Source organism: Cyprinodon variegatus, unplaced genomic scaffold (assembly GCF_000732505.1).
Source record: "Cyprinodon variegatus isolate N-32 unplaced genomic scaffold, C_variegatus-1.0 Scaffold159, whole genome shotgun sequence".
Taxonomy (NCBI): domain Eukaryota; kingdom Metazoa; phylum Chordata; class Actinopteri; order Cyprinodontiformes; family Cyprinodontidae; genus Cyprinodon; species Cyprinodon variegatus.
In genome coordinates, this window is record NW_015150612.1 from 1,214,279 (window position 1) to 1,227,060 (window position 12,782).

The 12,782-nt window shown below is 37.3% G+C and overlaps 1 protein-coding gene across 1 annotated transcript; it reads left to right on the plus strand.

Annotated features, from left to right (window-relative positions):
* Positions 1-382: 382 nt before the first annotated feature.
* LOC107086706 (5-hydroxytryptamine receptor 6-like) lies at positions 383-10,821 on the plus strand. Its single transcript, XM_015377822.1, has 3 exons — positions 383-1,294; positions 4,132-4,266; positions 10,465-10,821. The coding sequence occupies exons 1-3, from the start codon at positions 383-385 to the stop codon at positions 10,819-10,821; spliced, it is 1,404 nt and encodes a 467-aa protein (XP_015233308.1).
* The last annotated feature ends 1,961 nt before the right edge of the window (positions 10,822-12,782 follow it).

Here is a 12,782-nt window from a genome sequence, read left to right on the forward strand (position 1 = left end):
AACTGCTTTTATGTTCGAAGTAAAGGCTTATCTCTCTCTGTGCCCTCCTCCCGGCGCCTGTCATCGATGTGGCATGCAGCTTAAAAACCCTCTGTCAGCTACTGAAGAGCTCATTCTGGCTCTCAGCTGTGGATGAAGTAAGGACACGCTGGCCTGAATGGAGAGATGAGGCAAACACTTTGGAAGGTTTGAATTAGTCTATTGGTGGCACTGGAGCAGGAGCCCACTCCACTAAGAGGGATTCCTGCTAACATGGAGATATTCATCCATGAAGAGGAAGAGTTGGATGGATTTTGATAAGCAGACCTCCATGGTATTGTTCTGAGGACGGGGCTTTTTCCAAGAGGAGAAGCTGATTCCCTGATCACTGCCAGCCAACACCATGACCGACTCTCACATGTCCAGCTCTGTGGGCAGCTTCAACGGCAGCACTCCTGCTGCCACCGACTGGAACATCACAGGCAGCGGCCCATGGCTGCTGGCCTTCATGCTGACTGCCATCATCCTCATGACGATCTGTGGCAACATCCTGCTCATCGCTTTGGTGTTTGCCCATCGCTCTTTGCGTTGCACCTCCAACTGCTTCCTGGTGTCTTTGTTCTTCTCCGACCTGATGGTGGCCTTGGTGGTCATGCCTCCGGCCATGCTCAACGTGCTGTGCGGCTCCTGGGTGTTGTGGCCTGCTTTTTGCCCGGTTTGGCTATGCTTTGATGTCATGTGCTGCAGCGCGTCCATCCTAAACCTGTGCGTGATCAGCCTGGACCGTTATATCTTCATTATTTCACCGCTGCGCTACAAGCAGAGGATGACTCCACCACGGGCCCTGCTTCTGGTTGGAGCTGCTTGGGGTCTGGCAGTACTGGCCTCCTTTTTACCCATTGAGATGAACTGGCACAGTTTAGGCCACGGGAATGAAGACCCCCCAATTCCTCAAGTCAGTCTTGGTAACATCAGTTCCTTCTATGAAAAACTGTACCCAGAGTCCTACTTTCAGCTCTCACCATCAGGAGGTGCGTCGTTTCAGTGCCGCCTGCAGGTGACCCTGCCCTTTGCCCTGGTGGCATCCGTGCTTACCTTCTTTCTGCCCTCCAGCGCCATTTGCTTCACCTATTGCCGCATCCTTCTGGCCGCACGCAGACAAGCAAAGAGAGTTGCAGCACTGAGCCACCCACCACACCCTCATCCATCCCTTGGAGAACCTTCCCGGCCTCCTTCCTCCAGAGTCGAAGCAAGGTCAGCTCAGCAGGATGGATATAAATTCAATCACGGACCTCCCATGTCTCAAAATGTACTGGTAAGAAAACGTTCTATAGAATTAAATGAAACTTTTAGGCAAAATCTATCTCAAAATGTATCTTTTGCTTGTTAAAATTGAACGGAGATGCATAACTGTCGACCTGACCTATTATAAAATAAACATACTAGGAGATGATCTACTGAAGTGAAAGAAAAATCCTGCATTGTTAAATGATCTCCCGGTAGAATAAGATTTTTACACCTAAAATCATCCTGATTTTCTTAATGAAAGTTAAGTATAAACAATCCTTTTAATTCAGAAACAATAATAATAATTTCATCAACAGATAATTGTCCTTACCACTAACATACTGTTATTTCAAGACATGAACATTTTAGAATAGTCTTAACAGTGAAGTAATCACTTGGTTGCATCACAACCTTGAACATAAAAAGAAATTGTTGAGATATTTTTCTTTCTTTCCACAATAGTTAAAGGGAAAATGCGTACAGCGTTACCTAGAGACTATAATTAAAACACCATTCGCCGCGTTTTGCTTTGGAACGCTGTCATAAAAATAGTAGATGTAGATTCATAGTATAAGAGTGAGATTGGTTTTGGCTTTGAAGGACAGGGGTGGTAAAGAAATTATTTTCTTTTTGTTAGTTTTAAGAAAATCCTTCAACACTTTTTATGTAGCTGGAGAGAAAGGATGTGTTATGTTGAATAACGTGTCCCTGTAATTTCATGTCACTTCCTAAACATTAACTTTAAACAGCCTCCAAAAAAATCCTCTGTATTGTTTCATTTTAAATAGACCGAAATCAAATGTTAAAACTGTGACTCTTAGGACATGGTTCAAGAAATAAACTCCTAAAAAGCAGGATGAAAACTGAGCAGGTGTTAGATTTACATAAACGTATATATGTATATACATAAATGTATATAAATGTATATGGCCACATCAGATGCTCGCCTAAAGTTCCCTTCAAATGTCTTTGCCGACCATAGATGTGGCTATGATAAGGTTTTATTCATGTGAAAATTAAAAGAAAACTGAATGATTTTTCATTGTCAAAAGACTGTTGTTTAAATGTCTTGTTAAAACATAGACAGTTTCTGTTATACTGATCATCTATTTTTTCTAATCAAGAAATCCAAAAGCCTTCAAAATAATTGATCACCATAGTTCTAACTTATAATATGCATTTCACTTGGATGTGAACCTTAATTTGAATAACTTAAATCACTATATGTTTAACTATAAATGGTGATTAGACTGAACTTATATTGTGCTGTTTCTAATGCTACTGACCCATCAGAGCTTCTAACTAGCCTCGTTCAACCATCTACACTCACTGCCAAGTATGCATATTCATGCACTATTTTTACTACTGGTACTAATGTATTTTAAAGTACCCGAAGAAGGCTTCTAATTGGTTGATAAGGCCTTAGTGACGTCTGCTTCCAAAGATATTTTGGAAGCCTGTAAGCTGCAACGTCTGGACACTGAGTAATCGTCAGAAACAATGCCGAAGCCTTATCTGAGCAGATCAGATAGGGATCTGATTAATCTGTCAGATTTGCGTGCAAATATATATATTTATTTTGAGACTGTTATACCTGCTTTGGTTAAACCTTTGCAAGATTCAATATTTTCAGCATTGCTAAGTAGTTTTCTTAAATCTTTACCAATTTGTATTCAAAGCGGAGAGCCAAAAGACAGTCCCAAAAGAGACCAGTATGCCTGTTTGTCTCAGTCAGACCTGTGGCAGACAGAAACACTGTTTTAGAGACTTAAACCTCCAATCATCAGATCAGAGAAGCAAGTTGGAAACACAATTAATCAGACATCTGACCCAGTAAGGCTCATCCTGGTAGTGGTCCAGGTGACGATGCCTGAACCATTGAAGCTGGTTCTGAAGGTTGATCTTCAGCCCCCTCAATTAAATATTAAAACGTAACCATTTTCTAAGGATTCCTGGGTGATCTACTCCTGATAAATGATAGATATTTAATTATTTTCTAATGGATATTCATTGAGGGATATTCATTGAATTTTAGCTTAAAATGATTCTTCTTCTGATCCTCAGATGTTCATATAAAAGTAGGTTTAATATGAACCTTAAAACCTAAGATATATCAAGACATTTCTCCACAGCTTCATTAAACTAAAAACGAATGGCTCATTGGAAAGTTTATAAATGAAAGCTTCTGACTAATTTCAGTTGATTCTAGCTGGTTTGTTACCGCTAATATAAGCTAATGTAGCTAAATTGTCTTTTTCCTTCAAAATGACCATGAATTAAAAGTCTTAGCAGTTCTAGTAAATAGTTATTAAAGAAACAAATGTCGGTGCTGGTGATGTATTGATACTGAATAGTGTTCCAATTTTGGTAATAAGAGCTATTTTCTTGGCTAACTAGCATAGCAGATTCATCAATAGCAAGCTAGTCTTTTGATATAACTCCAATCATAGACATTAATGTGTTATCTAATGTAAAGGTGATTTCAGAATTTGTTTTGTTCTTTTAAGGGGTTGTGACGTGTAAGAGATTATTGTAATATTATCTCTGAATCGTCTTTCATGTCATTCTGACAGCAGCTGTCTGAACTGTGGTCCGATCCAAGATGGCCGCCCTCTAGGCACGTCGGCCATCGTCCTCTCATTAGGCAGTTTAGGCAATTAGATGTTCCAAAATTAAAAGCAAGCACATCAATTCTTTTAGCTTTAATGTCTAAAACCTAGCTAGTTTTAAATTATTTAAACTAAAGGCAAAAGTTACATTGATGTGATTTTCTCATCCATTAAGTCAAAAGCTGTTACCAAATAAGTCAGAAGTGTTAAATCCTTCCTGGACTGTATTTTAACAACATTTTTCTACTGTCCATAGCTGTCTGTGACCAGTGAGCGCCGTCTTGCTCACAAGCAGGGTCGGAGGGCGCTGAAGGCCAGTCTCACACTGGGAGTCCTCCTGGGACTATTCTTCAGTGCTTGGTTGCCCTTTTTCATCACCAACATGGCTCAGGTCAGTACGAACACCTGACGGCCGGTTCAGTATAGCCGCTGAACCCTTTAGAGTGGAGGTCTTCAACAGGGGGTTCGTGACCCCCTAGGGGGTCCAAGGAGGTACTGCATTGGGGTCATGAAAGGTTTTGGTTGATTAGACTTTTTTCATATTAACCACTGCATTTTTTCCTGATTTTAAATAGAAGCAAAACAAAAAAAAATCAACAGTTTTGGATACAGCAATGCCTTTAGCTTTCTTTTCCAACAGGTCAAAATATTTTTTTCACTCCTAAGATGCAATGCATGTAGTGCAAAGTAGTACTTTCATTTAAATGTTTATTTTTTTTTTCACTTTCAAATGTTGGGTCCCACCCCCCTCCCTTTTTTTTTTTTAGCAGTGTCCAGTCTGGCGATGTGGCAATAAGAATAATTGTCTTGATGCCAAAAAGAGCCCAACAGAGTTTACTTTCACAAGTGGAGCAGTAGGGCTATTGCCATAGTGTTCCGCTTGTTTCATGCATATAAATTGCTTTATTATAATTATGCAGGGAGTTTTACAGATTATATGGACGCAAACGTGCTGCTGCTCGAGATGGAAAAATTGAACTTTTGCTGCTCGACGCGCCGCATCAACCAATCAGAGACGCTGATCTGGGAGCTGCCAGGGAGACAGACACATCTCTGATGATACAGAGCGCTATGATCACTCCTCTGAAACAGTTTATTATTGCCTAAATTAACTTAAAATGTAGAGACCTGCTGACAGAATATGTTTGCTTTTATTATCCTGGTGCCTGCAGTTTAGATTATTTAAATGAAAAACACCTACCAGCTGCCACGGTGAACCGCAAGGAGGCGACCCGGCCAGAGGCTGCTGTTGAATGGGATTCCTACTGACAGCGCACCACTGGTATGTGGGGGTCTGAGCGGCTCCGATATTATTGGAAGGCAGGATTTTAATCTGGATGAACTGACTGCAATGATTAAGTTTTCAGGTGGACTTCCTCACTTAAAAAACATATTAAAACTACTTTATTCCCACTGATCACAGCAAATACAGCTGCAAGGCAAAGAAAGGAAAGAGAAGCTCAGCCCAACGTGCGTCAGACACACTTTAGCACCGCGTAGCCAGAGCAGCAAAGCTGCTTCAGCCGCGCGTCAGAACTACCTGGTACAAGCAGCAAAAATTAAGCAGCAGACACGATTTTGCTGCTCTTGCTGCGTCCGGTGTGAACGTATCATAAAAAATTTTCAGTCTGCTTCATCACCTGCAACGAGATGTAAAAAGAACAGCTCCTGGGATCATGTTAGACTAGAACCCAGGGCAAGGATGCTAAAATCAGTGTATATTACATCTAAAATTAAACGTTTTTATTTTTCATCAAAATAGAATATTCCACTTGAAATGCATTTTCCCATTACTTTAAATATAAAAGGTATTTCATTATATAAGTGATCTTTGTAAAACAGAGTAATTTTCATTACTGTGAAACTCAAGATAGCCAGCTGCAGTGAACTATGGGAAATCTATACAGTTTAATGCAATGGGGCTGATAACCTATATTAACACAGCAAAAAATTTATTTACATTTTTATCTCCTGCCAGAAGTTTTGAATGATATTTAAAAAAAATTAATGTTAAATATTCCTCACTGTAGATATTTCTTATCCTAGAGTCCTAAAAATCAGTTATATAATCTGCAGAAATATTTCCTTCAAACATATTCAGAATAAAAAAGAAGGATCACAGCTGTGTGCACATTTTTGGCAGATGAGAGAAGAAAATGATAATTTCTCAGCTGTAAATGGTGATGTCTGTGGTATTAAGCCTTCTTGCATTTCCCCACACACTCAAATAAAGCTGTGAAGACTGATTCTCTGCACGCTGTAGTTAGGTTTGTGATTTACACTGTATTATCTAGGTGAATTTACATCTCAGTTTAGCCAATATTTTTCAAATTTAGTTTTTCCCAGGAAGATATCTATTTTTTATACATGTTCCTGCTGCTAACAGAAGTAAAATATAAAACTATAGAAGTATAGATCTATATCGAATCTTCCTTTATCAGTAATAATATTGAAAAAGTTGTTTTAACAGTTAAATATCTTCTTTAAAAAGACCATCTGCTTTAATGGGGTCGCAAAAGTTTTGGTTAATCAGACCTTTTTTTTAAAAATACGTCCCAGTACTCCCAGGGCAAAAATACTTTCGGTACATGACAACATATGTAATAGAGGGACTATAGGACCAGTTTGATATAAAACAATTTCATATAATATATAAAATTAGGGGGTCCCAGCTCCATCTCACCATCAGTTTGGGGGTCCTTAGTCTGGAAAACGTTGAAGACCCCTGCTTTAAAACTTATATCCTCTCCCACACACACGCAACACTCCAGGTCTTCACAACAAATTTTTGAAAGACTTTTTTCTCAGCTTCTAAATCTTGTCCTTTGGAATGATTCTTGTTTGTTTGATTCAGTAATTTTTTTTTCTTACCAAATTAAATTTGTGTTGCAAGTACGAAAGGAATAGCAAAAAATAAGTGTACAAATAGAAAAGAGAAACAAAAAAACAGTTGGATACTGCTCTATTTCTGTGTTTGCCAGCCTTGGCGTCACAGCCCTGCCAAGCCAACAAGGAAATAGATTGGCATTTCAGCTCTGTGTGTCTGACTCATTTCAAAGCCCAACATACACCCCACTAAAGTGCTGTTAATAATTTTCATACAATTGAAACAGTTCATTTTAATTAGTTCAAATTAAATATATAATTACATCAAACCAGAAAGTGCGTTTAAAAGCTCTTTGAGGCCAAGTAAACGTCAACGAGTAGCTCAATCTAAATCAGTAATGCCACTTGCTCTGTTTTTCAAGCTTTCAATGATCCAGTCATTATGATTGCCCATCTGTGCCCTCTTGCCTTTCCTTCTGTATAACATAGAGCACAGAGACTTGACTGTCTGTGCTCTTCTTGCTTTTCACACTCAATGTGGTGTGTGAAACTTTCCCCCCCGTTCTGTCTCATTCCCACTGCCTCCTTGTCTCATCTTGATAATATTGGAAGCTCTCCTCTAACAGCTGTCTCCTCCTTCACTGTCTAAACCCTAATTGTTCAAAATCAGCGTTTGCAGCAATCAGCTGTCAAATGATATGCAGCTAATGAGCAGAGAGCTTATTTGTGTGAGAAACCGATTTTGAAAAATCTGGTTGACAAACTGTCAGCATCATATCTTCAAATGGTTTGAAGATGATAAACTCCTCAGTGTAGATGAGGGAAGTGCTGTAGGAGAAAATATTCTGCAGCCTCTCACAGCTCAAATTTATAGAAAATAACGCAAAGGATAAAAAGGCTTCAGAAAACATCTGAGATTGTCCAAAGAAAGAAATATTCTAAAAGGAGATTTAATTTAAACCTTATGCACATGATACTGTAGAACGGAGGTCTTCAGCAGGGGGTCCGCGACGCCTAGGGGGTCCACAGAGGTACTGCATGGGGTCGCAAAAGTTTTGGTTGTTTTAGGGTTTTTTTTTTATATATTCCCCCCTGCAATTTCTTCCACTAACTGAAATGTCTTTAAATCCACATTACCATTAATTCCACACACTGAAGTAAACAGATAAATGGAGGCAGAAGATGTCTTTCAGTCATCAATGAACACATTCAGCGACACACAGGAGCTCTTTCAAGCTGGGCACCATTTCATTCACAACACCTGTCCCATCAACCAGGAATCTGAATGAGAAATACTTTAATAATCCCAGGGAGAGATTACTTTCGTTACATTAATCCATCTGTAACAGAGTGACTATAGGACCAGTTTGATATAACACAATTTTATACAATATACATAATTAGGGGGTCCTAGCTTCACCTCGCCATCAGTTTGGGGCTCCTTAGCCTGAAAAACGTTGAGACCCCTGCTGTAGACAGTAAAAAGGTGAAAGGTTAGTTGAAGATGTAACGATACATCCAACCAAATCGATTAACAATCCAAATACATTGATGCAAAATCAAAGCATGAATTCACATTTTTAGGATATGCTAGCGTCTTTTTACCATAAGGACAGGAAGCAAATGATTGTGTTAAAAGGGCATAAACTGTAATATCCCATTATATCAACTGCAGACTTTTTAAATTGAATTTAATCAAAATCGTATCAGGAGAGACTTTGTGATATCGGAAAACGTATCTTCATCCAAACAAATCAATACAATACTGTATTGTGATGATTTATGTCCTTGATGTTAATACTAAATGGTTTGATAATTAAACATTATGGTTTTGATTTATTGATCAATGATAGACAATATGCTGTGAGGAAGGTTTTTCAGGATTTTTAATTTTTTTGGTGAAAGATTGGGAGGTTTGAAACCAAACCGTTGAAGGCTTGTCGAAGACTAATAGTCTCCACATATGGAACTAGGACCCTATCTGTGCTTGACCCCTTATTATTCTACTCCTGTCACAATCCCCTCTTTGATGGGGAGTTCTGCAGGGCTCTATCTTAAGCCCAATCTTTTCCTACCATATTTGTTATCATTTGGACAACTAAGATTGCATTTTTCCTCCATTTCTATGTTGATATTATCTTGATCTTTATGTCAATAATTCCTAGAAGCTCTGTATTTTTTGCTTAACTTAAAGACATATCATGGAAACTAATTTATGGATTTTAAATAGACGAAAAAACAAACAAAAAACATTTGTTTCGTTTTATGTTTGGAAATTCAACAGTTTTGGATATACTAGTCCTTTGGCTTTCTTTTATGAAATCCAACAGCTCAAAATATATATATTTTTTTGCCTTTAAAGTTTCTATGCATGTAACGCAAGGTGGTACTTTAATTATTTTATTCATTTTTTTTCTCCACCTAATGGAAATAACATCCAAATGTTGTAGCCTTAGCTCCAGGGATCATGTTAGATTGGAGCCCATGGGAAAAAAGCTAAAATCAGTGTATATTAGATGTACAATGATTTTTTTTCCCTGGACAAAATAGAAAATGCTTGTTAAAATGTGACTGAATGTAAAAAATTATTTTAAATAAAAAAAAAAACTATTTCATTATATAAGTGATTATCTTTGCAAAATGGAGTAATTAACATTACTGTAAAACTCAAGCTAGCCAGCTGCAATGAACTGTGGGTAACCTTTAAATGCAGTTTAGGGCAAAAGGACTAATAACATGTTTACACAATTGAAAATATACTTACATTTCTTTTTCCTGACAAACGTTTTGAATTTTATTTAACAAAATTGAATGTTAAGTATTTCTTACTCTAAATATTTCTAACCCAAAACTAAAAATCTCTTATTTATGCTGCAGAAATGTTTTCTTTAAACATATTAAGAAAAACAAAGAAGGATCACAGCTGGGTGATTTCATCCATGCTTTTATCTTTAGTAGAATTGATCACTGCAACAGTTTCTCAATTTCCTTAAAAGTCCATCAGAGCTGCTGCTGATCCAAAATGCTGCTGCCTGTGTTCTCACTAGCACGAAGAAAGTAGAGCACATCAGCCCAGTTCTGAAGTCTTTCCACTGGCTCCCTGTAGTTCAGAAAACAGACTTCAAAATCCTCCATTTAGTCTATAAATCACTGAATGGATCAGAACCTCAACTCATAACAGATTTGTTGTCAGTGCATCAACCTCCCAGACCACTCAGGTCCTCTTCTAGTCCCAGCAAGCGTACTCTGTAGACTCAGAACTAGAACCAAGCATGGAAAAGCAGCATCTAGTTCCTATGCTCCCCTGATCTGAAACAAACTCAAAGAAGACTGTAAAAGTGCTGAGAGTCTGAGTAAAAAAAAACATTTTGTTTAGAGCTACCTTTGACTGTTGAAGTTAAACTGTTAACTGAGTTATTATTAGTTTTAAGTGGTGCAACTGATTTATTTGCTTTAGTACCTGCTTGTATAAATTTTTTTTCTAATCGTTACTTGCTTTGATGTCCCTTTTATTCTATTGTTTAATCATTGTAAAGAACATTTAATTGTGCTATATTAATAAACTTGCCTTATGCTGTATGTTTCACAAAATGAAGGTCATTTTCTTTTCAATCTGGACACTCTTTAGTTTTTTCTTTTTTTCTTTTCTGTATCGACCATTTTTCTGTATTCATGTTATAAATGTCCCCCACATTTTGCAAACAACAAAAAAACAAATTCATAGTTATTCCTTGATGGCAAAATTTCCTCTGTCTTTATCCAGGCAGTGTGCGAGTGTGTCCCACTGGAGCTTTTTGATGCCATCACCTGGCTGGGTTACTGTAATAGCACCATAAACCCCATCATCTATCCGCTGTTCATGAGGGACTTCAAGCGAGCTCTGGCAAAGCTTCTGCCCTGCTGTTCCTCGCGCTCCCCTAGAAGACCCTCACCAGCTCTCTCCATCTCTCTGCGTAACTCAGGGGAGCCCAACATTGCCAGCGACCCCACCTCGCCTCTGAACTCCGACCCCACCCAGCCACCTGCCACCGCCACGGACGCCGTCAACCTGCTGGATGCCGAACACGCTGGGATTGAGATGCCTCTTCTTCTTCCAAATCAGGTTGACACCCTGGAATGAAGAACTATGGAAGCACAAAACATTTAAAGGTTCAGTGGTGAGTGATGCTGCTCATGGCCATCCTAGATTAATCTAATTTATAATTACTCTTTAAAAGTTGTAAAACATTTTCATTAAATTTATGGAAACAAAAAAAAGTCAATATTGTTTATCACACTTTCATGACAAAACCAGCTTTAGTTACCAGTGTCTGTATGTATGTACTGTAGCATGCAGAAGTATTAACACCCCATCAAACGTTCTTATATTACAGCAGACTACTGCAATATATTATACTGGTCAGAAAAAGTAATGTTGCAGTAATGGTGGTAATGAACCTTTTTAATGCATGAAAATCAGAGAGGTATGCTTCATGTATTGAGCACCCTTCACTCTGATATCCCCAAAATAACATCTTAGTATAAATAAAGGCGTTTAGAGAGGTAATGATTTAATACCTTAAAAGAACAACAGAAGCTGAGGTGGAAAATATATATTCTAACAGATCAGCAGCTTTAATGTAAAAGGTGTTTTTCTTCTAATTACTCCCTTAGAGGAACTGAAAACTAAAGAGCTTCACAATTAATTCAGATGTATATTAAATAGCTTCAATTTTCCTCCACAAATGTGCATTATTTTTTGTACAACAGCATGTAAAACTCTAATAAAACAATGTGTGGTTGTAATTAGGGCTTTATTTTGCAAATCGATTAATTTATGGATTATTTTTTCGATTAATAATTAGGAAAAGGTTCCTTAAAGAACTATTTTTTTATGAAATTAAACCAGGGGAAACAAAAAATTTTCCAATTGAGTAGTTGTGGATAGAGTGTATAGACAGATGAAAAATATATATTTTTTTCAATCTTGAATGCAAAATGTTTAAATATTTTTTACAATCTTGATATAATTACTGCTCTATCACCACTCTATCAGCTAAAGGCATGTTTGGCAGTCTCTATACTCCAGTTAACGATTAGCCGATTACTAAATTAGTTGACGATTATTTCAATAACCGATAAACCCAAATAATTGGTTCAGCTCTAGTTGTAAGAAAAACAGCAATATAGTTCAAGGGTGTGAATACTTTACAGGACTCTAACTTCACTTGCTAGCTAGGCATATCACATTCCTCTGGGAGGGTAGAACATAAAATAAAACTGTCGTCTCCTAAAGCAGGGCTTCCCAAAGTGGAGCTCAGGAGTAATGTAATCCCTCAGGTCTATGGAGGGCAAAAATGTACCATGAAAATTTTTTTTTTAATATCCCTTGAAACTGATAAATATACCATAAAAAGTATTTGTTTATTTATCTAACAATTGATTCTAATAATAAATATACAATTAAATTAAAAGTAATATTTACAATCAAAAATCACAGTAAATAATCAAAAAATACATTTAAAAAAAGTATGAATTGGATAATTTAATGTTTTTGTGAATAAAATGATTTATTTAAAAATGACTATAATTACTTCACTCGATATATATAAATATATATGGAGTAAAGTAGTAATTATTGTATTTATAGTGCGTCTTCAATATGTTCTGTTATTTTTTCGGTCACAGGTTGAAATGTTTGTTTTTATGACGGAGTATTAGGGCCAGGCTAGAGATTTTTTCTTCTTCTATTATGACAATTAAGTCGTAATATTACGACTTTATTCTCATAATATTACGAGAATGAAGTTGTAACGTTATGAGAATGAAGATGTAATATTACAGGAATGAAGTTGTAATATTACGAGAATGAAGTCATCATACCACAACCCGTTTCATAAAGAAAGCTTGGAGCTCCAACCAGCTTCACCAAACAGCAACCTGAGGCCACTTTCACATTCTCCCCAATTTAATGCTGGTGCTAAAAGATTTTCTTATTTGTCAAACCGATGCCAAAGTATACCTTCACACGATGCTCCACATACCTCATTTTAGAGAAGAAAGTGCTTTTTGTAGGAGTTATCATAAAATACAAGTTGTTTC

Excerpts from the sequence above, each read along its gene's own strand:
- LOC107086706 (XM_015377822.1), top strand. The coding sequence starts at position 383 with ATGACCGACTCTCACATGTCCAGCTCTGTGGGCAGCTTCAACGGCAGC. Across the intron at positions 1,295-4,131 it reads CCATGTCTCAAAATGTACTG|CTGTCTGTGACCAGTGAGCG; the intron begins GTAAGAAAACGT and ends TACTGTCCATAG. Across the intron at positions 4,267-10,464 it reads TCATCACCAACATGGCTCAG|GCAGTGTGCGAGTGTGTCCC; the intron begins GTCAGTACGAAC and ends GTCTTTATCCAG.